Source organism: Falco cherrug, chromosome 4 (genome assembly GCF_023634085.1).
Source record: "Falco cherrug isolate bFalChe1 chromosome 4, bFalChe1.pri, whole genome shotgun sequence".
NCBI lineage: Eukaryota > Metazoa > Chordata > Aves > Falconiformes > Falconidae > Falco > Falco cherrug.
The window spans coordinates 81,519,879-81,537,494 of NC_073700.1; the positions used below are offsets into that span (position 1 = coordinate 81,519,879).

Genomic DNA, 17,616 nt, shown 5'->3' on the forward strand with positions numbered 1-17,616 from the left:
CATGTGAAGTGATAGCAATCCTAAACAATTTCAGAAGTTCAGGTTTCTTCCTGAGATGTCATGTTCTTTCCTCAGCACATTGCCCAGCTGCAACGCTCGAATAGGGAGATGAAAAATTTGCAAATCCAGTGTCAGATATAATTCCTACATATTTGTAATTTCCATTTATATTGCAAACACTATTAATGAGGCCTTAAAGAATACTTCACTGTAAACAGTGGAAGGTATACAGCTACTACTCTTTAGTCAGTGCAAGAACAGTGCATCTATTTCAGCTGTATGAAGATACATGCAAATATGTTCCTTTGTTCACTTCACACGCCAATGCGTAATTTCATTATATCAATTCTGTGCATACTGAAGTGGGGAAAAAAATAAAGGAAGCCCCTCTGAAGTTCTTTTTCATTAAATCAAGCATTTTTCTTTCATACTATGTTTTACATACTCTAAGATTTTCTCTTTATCATCAATACTTTCAACCTGAGCATGGTTTTAAATTATTAGAGGCCATACTAAAAAAAACCCCAATCAAACAAGATTAATAGAAAGACAGACAGTCACTGCTATGATAAGCACCAATATAGTAAAATGGCTGCTCCATTATATTTTGCTACAGTGAGAATTTGATACATACTGACCAACAGATCTGATTTACCTTTTGTAAATCTAGCCAGAACTGTACGTAATTTTGATTACATGAACCCATCTATCCCTCTTCATATGAAAAACTGTGTTGTGAACAAATTGCTATCACAGACAGGCACATTTAAAACGGCATACGTTATTAGATAATAGCTTATGTATAATTTTATTTGTTTTCAGAGTTACAATGTTCATGAGATAATCATAGAGAGCACATTATATATTATTGTTAAACACATTTTTGCCACAAAAAGTTGACAGCATTGTTAGAAAACCCTATGTCAAGTTATGTGAAAATATTTATCACCTGTAACCATAATTTCATAAAACCAATGTACACTTTATGTAATACTATGTCAGCAATTTCCTTCTTTTTGCAAATACCTTTTGCTCTATACTTACGCATGTTTGCAGTTAGAGAAGTGCATCAAATGCTTCTTTGTGTGTGTGTTTGCAATGCACAGGAAAATAATTAGTTTACTCCTATGGTAACTGTAATTATCAACACCACTGGACCCGAGAATGGGGAATTACAAGATCTTAATTTTAGCAAATAATTGCCCTTAAATTTTTCTACCTAATGCTGAACATAATGTTAATTGGTATTTACCTCCTAATGTTTACAGAACACAGACTGTATATTTCAAAGACATAATCCTTACCAACTATATATGACTGTTATTGTAGTGTCTATTATATAAATTAAGACTCTGCTGAATTCTTGTACTGAGGAACAAATGATAGTAACTTTATTTAAATACATGCACAGTACCGTGCACTACAGAATGATGAAGTACTAATGTTTTAATGTACGAATCAATAGAAAAATAGATTTAATAAATCATTAACATTTTAAAGTCTAGATAAAAATGGGATATCATGCATTTCAAGCAAAGTTTCTTCTTTTACTTGTTTGGGTCTTTTGATGAAATCTGAGAAATTAAGTCATGCAGAGCTGAGAAGCAGCTCACTGAACAAAGAACAATGTTAAGACTGCATAAAAAGTTTTTATTGAGACTGTTTATATGCAAGACTGAAAATGTTGCTTTTCTTGGACTTCCCTTCAACATTAGACAGTGCTGTGCAAACCTCAGACAAATCCCTGTATTATGATTTCTAAGCTGTTAGGAAGTCTCTCAGAGGGCTAAAGTTTCTCAGAGGGCTAAGAAAGTAAAAACCTGAGCAACTGCCTCCCCAAAATTGATAACAAGATTCCAGACAACAGACTACAAAAGGGGAACAAATAACAGTTTATCCTTTTCTTAAGAGATTAATTTAGAACATGAGTAAACTATAGATGGCATACATTTATAAATACTAATTTATAATAAATAAAATTGAATATGTTCAGATTTCCGATATTTAGAGTATGTGTCTATGTCTTAATATTTAGAGTACGTTTCTATGTCTATCAACTTATAAAACAAATGGAAAGTAAGCATTTACCTGGAATTAATTTAATGCTTTTTCCTACCCCAGCATTTGTCTGGACATTGCCAAAGTAATGAAAAGAACTGTAAATTTTCGACAGTGAGTCTACTCCAGTGAGCTTGATTAATTATGCATTAACCCATTTCTCTGAAGCATCCTTCACTAAATCTTTGGTGGAAAATGCACTTTATTAGGCATGAGCTTTGGTTATTTGTGTGCATACGCACTATGCTATCGGTCAATATGCAGAATGATTTAAAGTTTGCCATGTTACAGAGATGTATTGCTCATTAAAATAATTCTAGTGTTGCAACAAACAACATTGATGGCTAGTTTTGCAATTATTATTATCTTCACTTTTAGCATGATCTCCTTAGCCATATGGTTTTTGCTCAAAAGTTTTGCATTGACTTCAGATCCTGCAAAAACTTACACAAGAGTAATCACGATCATTTAAACACTGCACACATTATTAAATGTTTTCAGCAGGTACAGTTACTCGCATACATAGGAGTTATCAGAATAAGAGATAAGATTTTAATGTTTAACTGAATAAAAATATTCTCAGGGTAGAAATAAATGATAAAGTAAAAGTACAGGTGAATAAGACCTGTAATAAACTTTACTCTGAAACCAGTTTAATTGTCTATTGATGTGAAGATGTTTGATTCAAGAGATACTATTGAACCTGTGACATATGATCATTGTAGTAGAAAAAACTGAAATGGAAAAGTGAGAAAATCAAATAACCCATGGCATTCTTTTCCCATATTCCATGGCAGAATTAGCCCACAGAGTAGTAAATGGTAACGCATGCAACAAAAAATATGCTGTATCACTTTATGTAAAATCTGCTTTCATCATGCAAAAATGCCTACAAAACTGTGACAATATTTTTTTTCTAGTAGCATAGTTTTACATTAGCTCAGTTATGGAGACTCTTAAACCAAAATCCATGATTTTGCAAGTAGAAGATATTCTAAAATTCTTGAAAGATTTCCAGCATAAATATTCCAAAGCCCAACAAAGCTAATTGGTTTTCTAAAAACTAAACTACATAGGCTTATTCCTTGCTGTGATTCCTTGTTCTTTTGATGATAGAAGAGAAAAGACCGGTTTTTGGAGGAGGTCCCATCAACATGGGGGCTTGGTTCTTGTGAGTAATTTTTATCTGGGGGAAGAAAGAAGAAAAACAGAATTATCCATTGAACTAGTTCAATTCCAAGCATCTAAGATGCCTGAATTATTGTTGTATGTGACTACCAAACCTCCTTCATTTCATCAAAGATGAAAGGAAAATACCTGTATTTTTTATGAATGATATTACATTGCAGTAAACCAATCTATGTGTAATCATTGCTTCCACAAATACTTTAAATTATACACTAAAGCAATATTTAAAATCATATGCAATAAAATACATGCCAATATGTGATCTTACTTTTTGAGTGTGGGATTTCTTGCTTGCTGTTAAATATTTTACATATCTACAAGATATATAAGAATTTAAAAGTTGGAAAGGACACACATACTGACAGACTAAACTGTTGCCTATTAGAATATAAACTATGTCTTTGTGTGCTTTATACACCTAATCAAGCTGTACTTTTCTTTTAACACAGGACACTGCTTAATTTAAAAATAACTATTATGAACGAAAGTCAAAAGTTAATACACAAAAAAAAGTCAAAAAAGATTAACTAGCATTCTAATTTGTTAATTAATTGTGAATATACTCGAATATTGAAGACTACTTAAAACACTTTGTAAGACTGCTGTAAAGCCACCCGTTTTGATTTCTTTCATATCAAAGTACGAATCACCTTAAATGAGACAACCTTAAAGTAGATTATGTCTGCAATTTTCTCTAATTCAAGTCTAAATTAGAGAAGACATTTTATGAATGTATGCTATGCTCAAAGCTAATTGAAAGCAATTATCAAAGTGGCATTTTGTCTGTGACTTTAAGATACATTGTAAGATAATAAATGATTCTCATTATGTAATAAAAAGGTCACATCTTGCCTTTGGGCTAGTGACGCTAAGAGTTTTTCAAAAGCAATCCGAGACATTTTCTTTAGTGAACTACGACTAATACAAGAACCATCACTTATTAAATATCAGTTGTCACCTGCATAGTACCCACATCAGAGATGGGTATTTCTTTCAAAAAAGAAACACCACCTCATTAAAAACTGGAAAAATATATCTCTTAAAGTGCATACCTGACATTTTCAAGTTAAAATGAATATCCTTCACTTGTCATTCACTAATAGTAATGAAACAAAAAATGTATGTCACGTGGAAAGGCTCATTAAAATATAGATCAGGAGATTTCTTGGGGTGGAAATTTACTTTACAATATAAGGAGACAGCAACATAAAAATCTCAACAGAATGAGTGGGTGCATTTAACTCTATTAGAGCCTTCACTTTACTCTTCAAATGCTCATTTCCATGCCACCTTAGTTCATTAGTCTCAAATTTCATACATGACCTCTTTTTGTCAACATTCCTCATTAGTATAACATTTAACATATGGGGTTTTTTTGGACACCTAGATGAATTCCACAGGGATAATAACTCTCTCTTTCAAAGATTGGCATCAACATATTTTCTCACAAGAAGTTCTGCTTCAGGCATCACTTAGGAAGCCAAATCTGTAGCTGGGGTAAATTGGCATTATTCCATTGATGTCACTTTGTATCAGCTGATGATCTGGCCCTGGAAAATCGCCTCAAGGGTTTTTGCAACTTTCACATGCTTCATAAGACATATCCTGGGGCTCAGGAATAGTGATGACATCAACCCGATCCTAAGGATCAATACATGAAGCAATCTGCAACTGCTGTGAGTGAATTTTTTGTCAGTTTTAAGGGTTCAGCTTATTGCAAGACCAGGCCATGATGTGGCAGTAGGAATGGGCTCAGAGTTTCCTTTCAGAAGTAAATCATAGTAGTTCCATCTTAAAGTGAATAAAAGAACAAGGCTCAAAAAATGGCTTTAGTATGAAGAGGTGAGGTAATGCTGAGACCCCATACAGATTGTGCATGTTGGATTGGGGTTGTTCAGTGCTGCCGAGGATGAGTGCAACTACATATTGAGAAAATGTTTATAATTTTTAATGTTCTTTTTTGGCTTGAGCCATCTGTTTTTGAGACCATGACCTCTTCAGTATGTTGCATCCTATCAGCTGAGATCAGCTAAGACGCCTGAACATGATTAAGCACTCATGTGCATGGGGATGGAGTCCTATATGCATTTCTCCAAGACATATTTCCAACTATTATAAATTGGCATGATTCCAGTGGTGTAAAATGTATTTTACATTCTGAAAATACAAAAATAAAGTGTAAAAATAAAATATTTTTTTTTACTTGTACATAGTAGTGTATGTTAACACTGCATTGGTTAACAATGATAACCATTCATTCCTTGTTTTCCTACTGAAAAAAACCCAACCCACATTAAAACATCTTATCTTTGGGTGATAAAAAAATCAGAATGTTTATCATACATGCTGGACTATTGCACTACTTTGCCTGAAATAGGCTAATTTTGTCTTTCCCTAGACTTTCAGGCACTGCATTTCTGCCCTGGACTCTCACTTCTGCTTCTGTCTTCACACTGGCAGCACTGCCAGAACTGGTGCTGTGAATCTGGGTGACAAGTGACAGTACACGCTTTGAGATGGGAAGCAGCACTAAGGGTGTCAAAAAGAGAAATAATGCTGTTGGTCAAAGTAGGACTGAACACTGAAAGTGCTGTATGGCAGACTGAAATAGACAAAAGAAACCCCCAAAACCCAAACAAGATAAAAACCTTTAATTCCAAGCAACCAGATTTTAGTTCGGTAAAAAAATGATACTTATGGCTGTATATAGATCCTGTGTGCATGTACATGGAGTGTCTAAAGAGTAACTTTTACCATTCAGTTTCTCTTTCAATGTGACAAGCAACCTTATGGGGATTTTTAGTAGAAGCACAATCACAAAAGCTTTAAATAAAACATATTATTTTTTTGATTCTCATTTTTCCTAGGTGAATCTGTGATTTACAAAACACACGAAAAGAAGACATTGCTCAGAGAAAAATTCTGAAAGTTCAAACCCTATCCACACGTATTTTTAGAAACTGATGATACCCTGACAAACATATTCATGCAAATTGCTATGGAATTCTGGAAAATAATTTCTGAGATCACTTATCAGTTTAATTGAAAATATATAATATCTTACAGAAAATATGGATGACATTTAAAACCTAAATTAGAGGAGTGCCTGAAGTTCTGCTGGGGAAAAAACCCTTCTATTTGGCTTATTTGGCATACATTTATATTTAAAAATAGGCAAAATGAGGAAATAACAAAATTCTATTTAAGGGGAAACTAAATAACCATGTGAATTGCTAAGATTCCATAGATTTTTGTTGTAAGCCTGATACTCAACATTGCAGGCTAAACTTAAACTGTTGAAGCCAATGGCAAAACTCTCATTTACTCACTGGAGCAAGATTTTATTCTATGAGTTCATGATCACAGAAATTTAAAGGGCCGGTATATGTAATAAATAGGTTTAGTAGAAATATACTGCATTTGCAATTTCAAAGTCACCTTTCCAGTATTAGAAAATGTGTCCAGTGATGTATTCATGGGAAAGAGCACCAGATCTAATTAAAAAAGAGCCTAATTCTTAAAAGAAGATATTTTAATTGCTCCCTATTTGTTGATAGCAAATTTTCTGATAAAGGAGACTGAATTTGTGATACTAAAGTTATTTATAAATGCATAAAACAGACATTTATTTGTTTCAGGAGCAGGTCAGAGTTTCAAAATATGCCTTGAAGCCACACTAATGCAATGCATCCGCTAAATGAAATGCACTGAAACCCAATAATTTTAGTGTGATAACTACATCTTTCAGTCAGTTTTGCTTTCATGTTCCTTTTTCTACCATATGTGCTGGTTACCTCCTTGTTCCTGACTTCACAGAATGCCTAAATATTTATTTTTAACACAGAACTTGGTACTATAAATACAGGTATTAACTACAATGTTAAATGACAATAGAAAACTGGAAACAGAGGTAATCACCTGTGTTTATAATATTTCAATTAATGTTAAAAAATATTTTAAGGACAGAGGAACAAAACTGATAGAAAAAACTTATAAAGTTGGATCTGTTAGGTTATGGTCACTTTTTTCCATGCTGTCTTCAGGGTTTGGATGTTGGTAGTTTTGAGAGTATGAGGGTTTTCCCACAGTCTAGATGTCTATATGCTGCTCCCCTTACAGGAAATGAAAGGATGCAACAACTACATATCACAGGAGTACCAAGTACCTTTATCTTCCTGAAGGTGATCAAAAGCTGCATTGGGTATCATGATATGAATAAGACCTATAGAATGTAGGCAATGCTAAACAAAATTAGCGTGTGACATGTGTTATGTGGCATTTTGGTTAAAATCTCTTCAGTTCTAGACTTAGTTGTTTTACGTACAGCGTTATGCAACACATCTTTTAAATAAATTTCTTAACAATATTATTGTGCAAAGTGCAATCAAATCTAATCAGTTTGGCATTAATTAAGCTCTAATAATATACTCTAGTCTCTCTCCTAAGTAGTATGATCCGTTTCCCCTTCACACAGGTAGATTGGAAAACATTACAGTGTCATCATAATTTTTAAACATACAGAGAAAATGACAGAGCTGCAAAATTAAAATAAATGATTAATGGCATTTTTTTCCTGTTTTGTACTAATAGGTATCACTGAGGTTTTAAATTAATAGAGCTGTCAAGCTCAGGGTTGTTACAGATCCAGTGCAGAACTAAAATGGAAATTATGCATTCCACAGACACCTAAAGATGACACTTTGGAGTATTTTAAATTTTAATTAGTGGATGCAATTGTTTTTCCCCCTTCTTCCCTAAAACCACTGCAAATTAATTGGCAATTAGTCACAACTAATTCTTTTCTTAACAATCTGGAAAGAAAGGTGCATTACATGTTAGAGTATTTGTCTGAGGTGCAGAAAGCACACATGCAGTAAATTGCTTTGTCAATTACAAAAACTACTCTTGTGAAATTACGGAAAAATATGCATAGGTAAACAAAACTAATTAACGTGCAGTGTACCTGTGAGCATGAAAAAAAAATGCTCAGCTGCAAAATAATGTGTTAGAAACTCATTAAATCATTCTGACCTTGAAACAGAAATGTATCCACATTGTTACTCAAAAGGGGGAAAAAATGCAGCATTTTAGTGTAACACCAAAAACTTCCTAGTAATTGACTTCAATTTATGGGTTAATTATGTAATAATTGTCTAATGTTCTATGAAAATCAGCCACCATATCTAGGTCCAAGTTGAGCTTTGCTCTAAAGAAGCAGACACAAAATTTTAAATTCTCCCATTATAAAACAACCGATAAGAAAATATTAATACATTCAGTGACACGGAAAGAAGATATTTTACATAGTCTAGAATACAGCTGCAGCTTCTTCATGCAGTCTGTGGAGCCAATGGTTCTACATAAAGGCAAATCTGTGACTCTCTTTTAGTTTTCTCACCCATCTCTGCTGTATAGCATTTATTAGTAAAAACTTTTTTGTTTTGTTTTGGTTTTAGTTCTTGTTTCTCTCTGGATTTAACTACGCAGGTAGGACTTCAATGAAACCTCTGTGCTCAGGCTCATCATATCTCTGGAGATGAAAAGAAAAGCCACAGAGAAAGCATTCATTTCAAACTTATTTTTAAGTTGCATTCAAATTATAATATTTTGAAATATTATTTTGAGTTTAATTATTAAATGGCTTATTACAAATTTTCTTATCAGTAAATAATTCAAAAATATTCTGTGTTTCAGATGTCTGTGAAACTGTGTTTCTTGTAATCCATTAGGGTCAGCTCTGACTATGGATTTTCATTTTCGTTCCTTCATTTTGGAAATGTTCTTGCACTTTCTACAGACATTTCTGTCTTTTACTTTTAATCTAATGTTAGCAGCCTGACACCTAGATATGATGCTAAGCAAGTCAGGAATAGATGAAAGAACTGAAAATGCAGTTATTTCTAATTAAGATGGAATGTTTTTATGGATTTTTTTCAAAACAACGCTAATAATTTATGTAGCTAAATTGAAAGATGACTTTTTTTTTTTAAAAAAAATAAAATCCTGATGGCTAAAGCTAGAAGTTGATTGAATTAACTTGAGAGTCTTTGAAGTTTCATTACTATTAATGACCTGTTTGGAGATCAGGTGAAACGATAGATATCTTTCATGTTGCTATGTTTGTCTGGGAGAGCTCTGATAGAATTTCCTCTTCAGCTAATCAGACAAGATGTTTAACATAACATTATCATCTTTCCTTTTCCTAAACACTCCTCTATAAAAACAGTGAAAAGAATACAACTTGATGCTCAGATTCTGTATCTTATTATACTAGAGCAGAGTGACTTTGCCCGACACTGCAGTCTGCATGTGTTCAACATACTGAATGATTCTGGATGACAGATTTTTAAACCCAGCCACTCACATTTTTAAGTATGCATGGAACCTACAGGAAGGCATTCCTGCTCTTGTCTAGGGATGCTAGGTACATGAGTAATAGAAAATCATAAAAGACGCTAAAAGTAGTACACAATTTATTCAGTACTCAAACTGATCACAGGAATTAAAAAATCACAGATCACAGCTTCTGGGGAGTGACTGCATTATCTATTGTATCCTACAATATTTTCTCAGAGCCCACACTGTCATTTTAGGAGAATATGGTCTTTATATGTATGAGAAGGAACAGTTGTCAGCAACTCATGCTATTTGCATGAAACTTCTTACAGTCAGAAAAGAGAATTAGCAAAGATAAACTTGTTGATTCCTTCAACAGGAAATAATTTTCCTAGCCTGCATGTGTAGTCTTCATCCTATATGTAACAGGGATTTGACACAGAACTTGTTTTCCTTAATATGCATAATGGAATAGCAAATTTTTGATCAGGTTGAATTTGATTTCTTTAAAAATAATTTGAAAAATACTCTTATTTGTATAAAAATCTGAAGCAGAAAGAAAAAAGGACTTCTGAGCTTTACCACTTGACCTTGGGCAAGGGTTGATTCAATACCTGCTGACTATGTATTTCTTTCTCACTTAGCCTCTGTAATATTTATAGGTCAGTCCCTAAAACTACTCAACTCAAAATACACTGAAGCTTCTGAGATTACCATACCAAATATAACATGTTATTTCAACTTTCTAAAGGACGGTTGGAAAAGGAGAGACAGCAGTCTTATTTCAAGAATAGCTTTCTGGCTGTAATACTGAAGAACCAAAATCCTGAGGCTCAGCTGCTCTGTCTAACTGATGTACATAATCTGTGCAATAGAACAAAGTGCAGGGGTCTTTCCCCTAGAACTAGTGAGATGATATATCAAAGCACGACAGTAGCTTCTGTCCCTGAAACAATATAGGTAGTAAACTAATTAGTGCCTTCTCTCAGTATCCTACAACGTGTCCTACCTAACAAGAGGTAGCATGTGAATGTCCCCTCTTGTCTCAGTGCATGGTAGAAGAGTGCCAGCATCTTTATATAGGTTTCATTCCATGTAAAAGCTAGGGAAAGAAATTGCCTAAGAGGAGAAAAAAAAGGAAAACTCTCATGTTTCCTAAGAAACTAAACTAATTAATTTCTTTATCTGATCATCACACCTTTGTCCATTTGAAAACTGGTCAATAATCATTTGCTTTCAAGTAATTCTGGGAGAAAACCACAGTTTTGTCTCTAAAGAAGACAAAACCTCATGATTCTTACTTTGGCTTTCTCATACTTCTTTTTCTGGAATTTGAGCTCTTGCAGGTTCAAGTAACTGGCTACATAGCTGGATACACAAAAGATTTTATTTAGATTTTATGGGTTTCTTTCAGACTCTGCTTTTGGATACACATCAGTGAGATATCATCCCAATACTTACATGATCAAAACCACTTTGGCTTTCAAAGACCCCTGTGAAGCACACACTCAGAAACCAAATCTTAAACTTCTGTTGAGAGAAAAGTTAATGGCCACCTTCGTCATTGTCTCAGGAGGAATTTCTAGCTACTTTGCAGAGGACTTCAGAGAAAAAAACCTCTAGAGTAGTTAGAACTGGTGGGGAGGGAAGAGGTTGGACCATACATGTATCCCAATCTGTTTTCTACATTTTACAAAGGAAAAAACATGTACAATATTGCAAGGAGCAATTGCAAGAAATACATTAAGGGCCATAGCAAAGAAGAAAAAAAAATCATGAAAAATGAATAATACAACATAAAATAATAATTCTATATCTAATTTCATAGAGGTGCAGTAGTATAGACAAATAGTTCATGTATTTTCTTCTCAGAAGAAATAAATATATTCAACAGTATGGTTTTCTTATGTAATACAAAGTATATACTCTTAACAATGGCATAGTAGAAAGGATGGGTTCCTCAGAGAATTATATACAATTTCTATCTCCTTTAAAATGGTACTTAAACTGGACAGCAGTAATTATCAGTAATAATTTACTGTTTCCTCAAGGCAGTAATTTAAATGTAAGAACTGTCTCTTTTTCCAGATTTTCCCTCAATTGTGCAGGCAGCTTCTGCTAACATTATCAATCAGATAGCAGGGATTTTGCACAGAGCAAGCAATCAAGACAAAAGAAGCACATGTTATTGCCAGCATCCTTCCATAAGTTCTCTTCTGTAATTTGGCAACTGAAAAATTACATCTTTTTCTTGAACAACTAACTGCTGAGTTCAGTACTGTTCCTCTGCGCTGAGCCATCACTGTAGAAGAGGTAAAGATAATGATATCTCTTAACTCCAAAAGGTTTCCTGGAATAAATCTCATAAAATTCCCACTGTTCTGCCTTCACACAGTGTGTGTTCACATGGTTCTCCTGTCACTGCAGCATGTAAACGCTTACTATAGAGAATTAGAGTTCAGGCACTCTCCCTGCTGTTCAGCTGTAATCCATGATGTATCTAGTAAACATGAACTATCATAACCCTTTTCTGTCATCCTTACCCATGCATTATCAGCTGCCACACCTGTTAGCACCTTACTAAAAGTGCTCCCTTTTACTTTTTTGTATAGCTTTTAATTCTACTACAGACATAAAGCTCATGAAAGTGATCCAGTATCCTGGTTTGGAGAATTACTCCCATCTGTAGTAGGATTTTTTTCCTTGTCACATTACTGTTTGGTCACACTTACAAGCTGAAAGGCTACAGCTATTCACCTACTTAAAAACACAGGTCTTCTTTATGGAAACAAAATTAGTAAAATTGTCCATTAAAACATGTCACTAAGACTAAACTCTACAATAAGGAGCTTAAATTTCTTCAACGTCTTCTCCAAATGCTCAGAGAGAGATGAAAATTGAGAGTTCTTAGAGATATACCTTTCTTGTCTTGCCTGTAAACAATTACACAAAGAACCTCCTCTGAGCAAGCTCCTCCCTATCCTATCCTAGCCTAGCCTAGCCTATCCTATCCTAATTGCTGTTTGCCTGCTCTCACTTCATATGTGTGGGCACTGAAACAAAAGACTATGTAATTTCCTTCATTTCTCCTTTAAACTGTAAGGATTTTTGAAATATTAATTCCACTGTATAATTCAATCAGCAGTCAAGACTTGAGCTTTAAATAAAACCTCCTTGATATGAACTCTCAAAAGCACAATGGAAAATCTTCCTAAATTTTTACATAATAATTAGTTACTTTATACATTTCAGCATCAAAACCAACATTGGCTTTTCCTCCGCAATACTGACAAGAAATCTTATAAAACATCATAAATAAGTGATCACATTGGATAAAGGGATGCTGGGACTGCACCCTTTGCGTCTTTTACAAATTTTTGAAATAAATGTTTTTTTATTCCATCCTAACCTTTGGGAAAAAACAGCACAATAAACTGAAAATGCAGTGAGTGTTGAACTATATAGTAACTATGTGAAAATGTTCTTAAGTAAATTGAGTTAATGCTGATGACAATGGTTGTCTTTTAAACCAAAAGATTCTCTTTCTATCACTAAAAAAGAAGTGGAAGTAAATAAATCAGTTTATTTTTCTGTCTACTGTAATTTTTTTTACTCATTGATAAAAGGTTCCTAATCTTTTTTTCTTTTTTTTTTGCTGAGCCTTCTTCCCAGAGATAACAGTACCCTTACCGTGCAAGGAGTTTGCATCCAAGGTTCCCCATCTATCTGCATAGGCAGAGACTTGCTGGTCCTGAAGGGATATATTTCATAGTATAAGAAACAGTAAATGGACAACATTGATAAATATATTTATTAAGGAGGCATATATGTGATGGCACACAAATATAAACCTGATTTATCCCTAAGCTTCTACGTAATCTCCAGTACAACCAAACATGCTTACAAAAGTAACCTAGTCACTTAGTAGACTCAGTTTGATTTTCAACACACAAAGCAAAAACATTGCAAACGTTCACACATCATGCAAGTAATACACTGCTCTCTCAAGGGAGAATAGTTTGTAATTTGTGAAATAAAGAATGAATTACGCAAGAACTTCAGGAATAAACCGTATTAACTGAAGAGACAAAGCAACCTCTGCTATATTTTATAACTTAGACTGACAATTCTAAAGGAAATAAATAAATTTTAGCTCTATCGTAACAATTTCTTAGAAGCATAAAATATGTTTTTGCACTTGTGTTTAACTCTAGGTTAGACAGAGTAGTCACATAACATGACAGTTATACTATATTCAGAGTCTTTACCATGTTATAAATTTAAATTGTTAGTAAAGGGGCACTGATTTTAACATAAACCTATAGCCGGTGTTCCCTGTCTAGTTTCAGATACCACATTAAGAACAGTATAGACAAATGAAAAAGAAAAGAAGAAAAAAAGGATGATCTTTTGGGGTCTTTTCCAACCTTATATTTCTGCATTATAATAGTTTCCATACAAGACTGTTAGAAATAACATAGGGTGAATAAATCTAATAATGGAAAAACGAGTCAACCGAGCACTGATACTGGTCAATGGAAATTCTGGCTCGGACATTATTTGAAAACAACCAACTGTCATCTATGGCTGTAATGTTCAATGAACTCTCACTTTATAGGTTTGGAAGGGTTCTGAATCTTTTGCAGTTGTGGTCCTGCTGATGTGGGATTAGAAAAAATATCTCTTGGTATCCAGAGAAGTTGTAGTAATTCTGTGAACTTTTTTCTCTTCCTTATCTACATGAGAAAGTACTTTTGAAGTCAACATCACTCAGTCCTTGAAGATAGTCTCAAAAATATGCCAGGCACTTTGGCAAATCCTGCTTTTATTGCTGCTCTTTGTTCTATACTAATTTTAGGCTTTTGGGGCTTATAATTTTATTAAAATTTTGGAAAATTCTTCATGAGAAATTCTTTCTGAGGAAGAGCTGACCATCTCTACCTTTTCCAGTCCTTATCTAATCCAAAAGTTAGAATACTTATTTTCTTCTTGAGTCCTAATCCAAGTTTCCGCTATTCTGAATGTTCTGGTCACTTTTAGCATAGCAATGACAAGCACAACTAAATTAGGGTGCTCCACCATTAGTGGCTTACACATGCCGACATATTTAATAATAGTGACTTGTCAGTGTTCAGTAAATAACAAATAAATTAAAACCAGAGCACTTTGACTTCTACAGATCAAAAAAGCGCTTTACAAATACTAATTACATGCTACTATTCCCTGGTGAGGTATGCATTGTAAATGGGTTAAAATGTGTCAAAGTAATGTTAAATGACCTTTTGCTCAAAACTGCACGGAGTGTACGTCAATAATAAACCCCAAGATATTCATGCTTTACTCCTCCTGCTCCAACTGCTTGACAACATTTTTTCATAGGATGAAATGACAGTTGAATACAATATGTGAAGACTGAATGTAAATACACTTTTCCTAGTTTTTTGACACACTTAAAGGAATGAAGATGTATGGGCATAAAAATATAGATGGCACAGATATATTTCACATACAAAAATGATACTTTCACAAGAAATAAGTACAGTAATTATGACTATTAAACTACTAAAGAAAGTGAACTGATGATATATAAAACTTTACTGTTTCACTACAGCAACGCAGTGCAAATTAAAGCTGGTGATACCTGATGACAACAGATGAGCACTGAGCAAGCCGTCTTCCAGCACTTTTCAGACCTGTGTATATCTGTCCCATTTCCATGGCTCCTTCCAGACCAACCACTTCCATAAGCTGGTCACTTAGATCTGCGAAAGTTGAAATAAGCCACATTTTATCTAGACAGTAATTTGACAGTGGTCATCCTGATTAGCAGGAATTGTCAGATCAGCTGATAATAAAAGATGTGGAGACCAGAACTGGCAAAAATGATTCCCCAAAAGTGATTGTAGCTTTAAGGTTGGACACATGTGGGTCTGTTGTCACAACATTCTGAAATATCCTGACAAAAAATGATTCTAAAATACAACAACAATATCCATGGTTTATTTTAACACATAAATATTGAACAAATAATCTTATTACATGAGAAAATAGGACAGGCTCCTTCATTTAGGTTACCTGACACTCATAGGATGAGATGTTTGCAGGTTAGAAATTTATGCTGTCCATTGTCCATTAAAGAAGAAAAGTCAGTGGTCCAGACTGTATTGGATTCTCTTCTATACAACACTTTCAAGATGACAGGTATTCAGCCTTTGCGCGCATGCATTATTGTATCCTTAATTATGAGACCACATATTATTTTTTGCATTGGATTTTGGCTCAATTAGTGCACAGTTTCAATGCAAAAAGGGCAAAAACATACCTTATATCAGCAGCTATTGATCTAGCTTTCCTAAACTTTGTAGTGCTTGTTTACACCCAGATACATATGTTTTTTTCACACTGCTTTTTCACTACATATCATTTTGGCATAAAACTTAAAAAAATATTTAAATAAATAATGTGCCTGGCAAAATAAATGTTAGCATGCTTGACTTCAAGGAGCAAAGACAAATTTTATCTAGAATCTCAGATGTAAACAGAGATACAACCAGAAACCTAAACAGTAATGTAGCAGTCGGGTTTGAGAAGCAAACAAGCAAGGTAATGAAATATCCAGAATCAGCTAAGGTGTTTTATATGAAATGTCTTATATTCTCCTGTTTAAATACATGTTGCCAAGACCAAATGGACAAGAAAAAGAAACTTTTTTTTTTAGCTGTAGATGTATTTTATAGAATGGCTGTTAATATCCATGTTTCCAAAAGGTACGTTATTCAGTGAAGCACAGCAATGAGCCAAAATGTTAGTCTATCATCACATCAAACAAAGGAGACTGCATTACTCTTTGTACATTTTAAACCCTTCAACCTTTAATGAAGGTAGAATTTAATGCTAATTATCATATCTATGAGGCCAGACCAAAGTTTCAAAGAGAGTCTCTTCTGCTCACTTCTCTGGGCTTTCAGTGAAGGTAATTAACTGAAAGAAGTACTGTGATGGGGGTGTGTGTGTGTGGTGGTTTTAAGTATTAAAAGTAAATAGGATTTGTGGTTTGGATTATTCTGCTTCCAACCAGAAAACCTGATACAATCCAAAGCCTTTGTTTATCTTCTTATATTTCTTACTATTCTTTGTTATTTTCATTTTCTCATCACAGTAAGATCGGTTCCATATAATATTAATGAAGTAAAAATAAACTCTATTCATTCCTGTTAAGGAAAAAAAAATAAGATGGACAAAGGTTAAAAATATATGATATGATTAATTTTAGCTATGCATTTTTATAGTTTGCATCCTTGTAACACATGTAAACCCAATTTTGTAGGTCTGGCTTTCTGCTGAATTGTTTTTCTCCTGAAATGTTTTCCTTAAGTTACCCACTTTTAAACTTAACTCAGATTTAAACAAATTCTGCTTTTCTTGATAGCCCCAAGGATTTCAATGAGAAAGTCATACTCATTTGCAAAAGTTATTATATTATAAAAGCACACAGACCTTTATAGATGTACTAAATCATTAAAATGTTTCCAGCTAAAGAAAACATCAAATTCCTATTCACTGGGTTATTAGAAAATTATTATTTTTTAAAGGCAAGAATAATTAAGAACAGATTTTTATTACTGACAGCTCAGGCAACATATGCAAGATTCAGAATACTGACATCTGCAGTGATATAAATTTGATGCATCATTCTTCAATAGCTGAGAGATTAGTGCCAGTAACAGCAGGTAACTAAGGGCCAAATCCTGCCCTTTGATCTATACCACACATCTAAAAAAAATGTGGTATGTTAAGTATTGGAAGATGGAACTGAACAATACTCTTATCTACCAAAAAAGCGAAGCCTTCACAGACTTCAAAAACTTTGCATTTGCAGTGGCATATTCCCAAGTTGGGGTTATTTTAGGCAAAATATGAATATTTTTAGAATCAAACTTAAATTAGACATAAACTTGCTTCAGAAGCAGTAAGCTAAAGCAAACGTAACATGCAATTATTAGTTTAGGGTTAGTTCACGCTCTTGCCTTTGCT

General features: G+C 33.8%; 1 protein-coding gene across 2 annotated transcripts in view; it reads right to left on the reverse strand.

Moving 5' to 3' along the window:
• Window positions 1–806: 806 nt before the first annotated feature.
• The window catches only part of DGKB (diacylglycerol kinase beta), a 363,946-nt gene continuing 347,136 nt past the window's right edge, over window positions 807–17,616 (reverse strand). For both annotated transcript variants that reach the window (XM_055710145.1, XM_055710144.1), the window contains 3 exons: window positions 15,224–15,344; window positions 13,273–13,333; window positions 807–3,244 (listed from right to left, as the gene is read on the reverse strand). In XM_055710145.1, coding sequence (XP_055566120.1) covers window positions 3,137–3,244; window positions 13,273–13,333; window positions 15,224–15,344 — 290 coding nt within the window. In that variant the 3' untranslated portion in view covers window positions 807–3,136. The remainder of the gene's footprint in view (window positions 3,245–13,272; window positions 13,334–15,223; window positions 15,345–17,616) is intronic.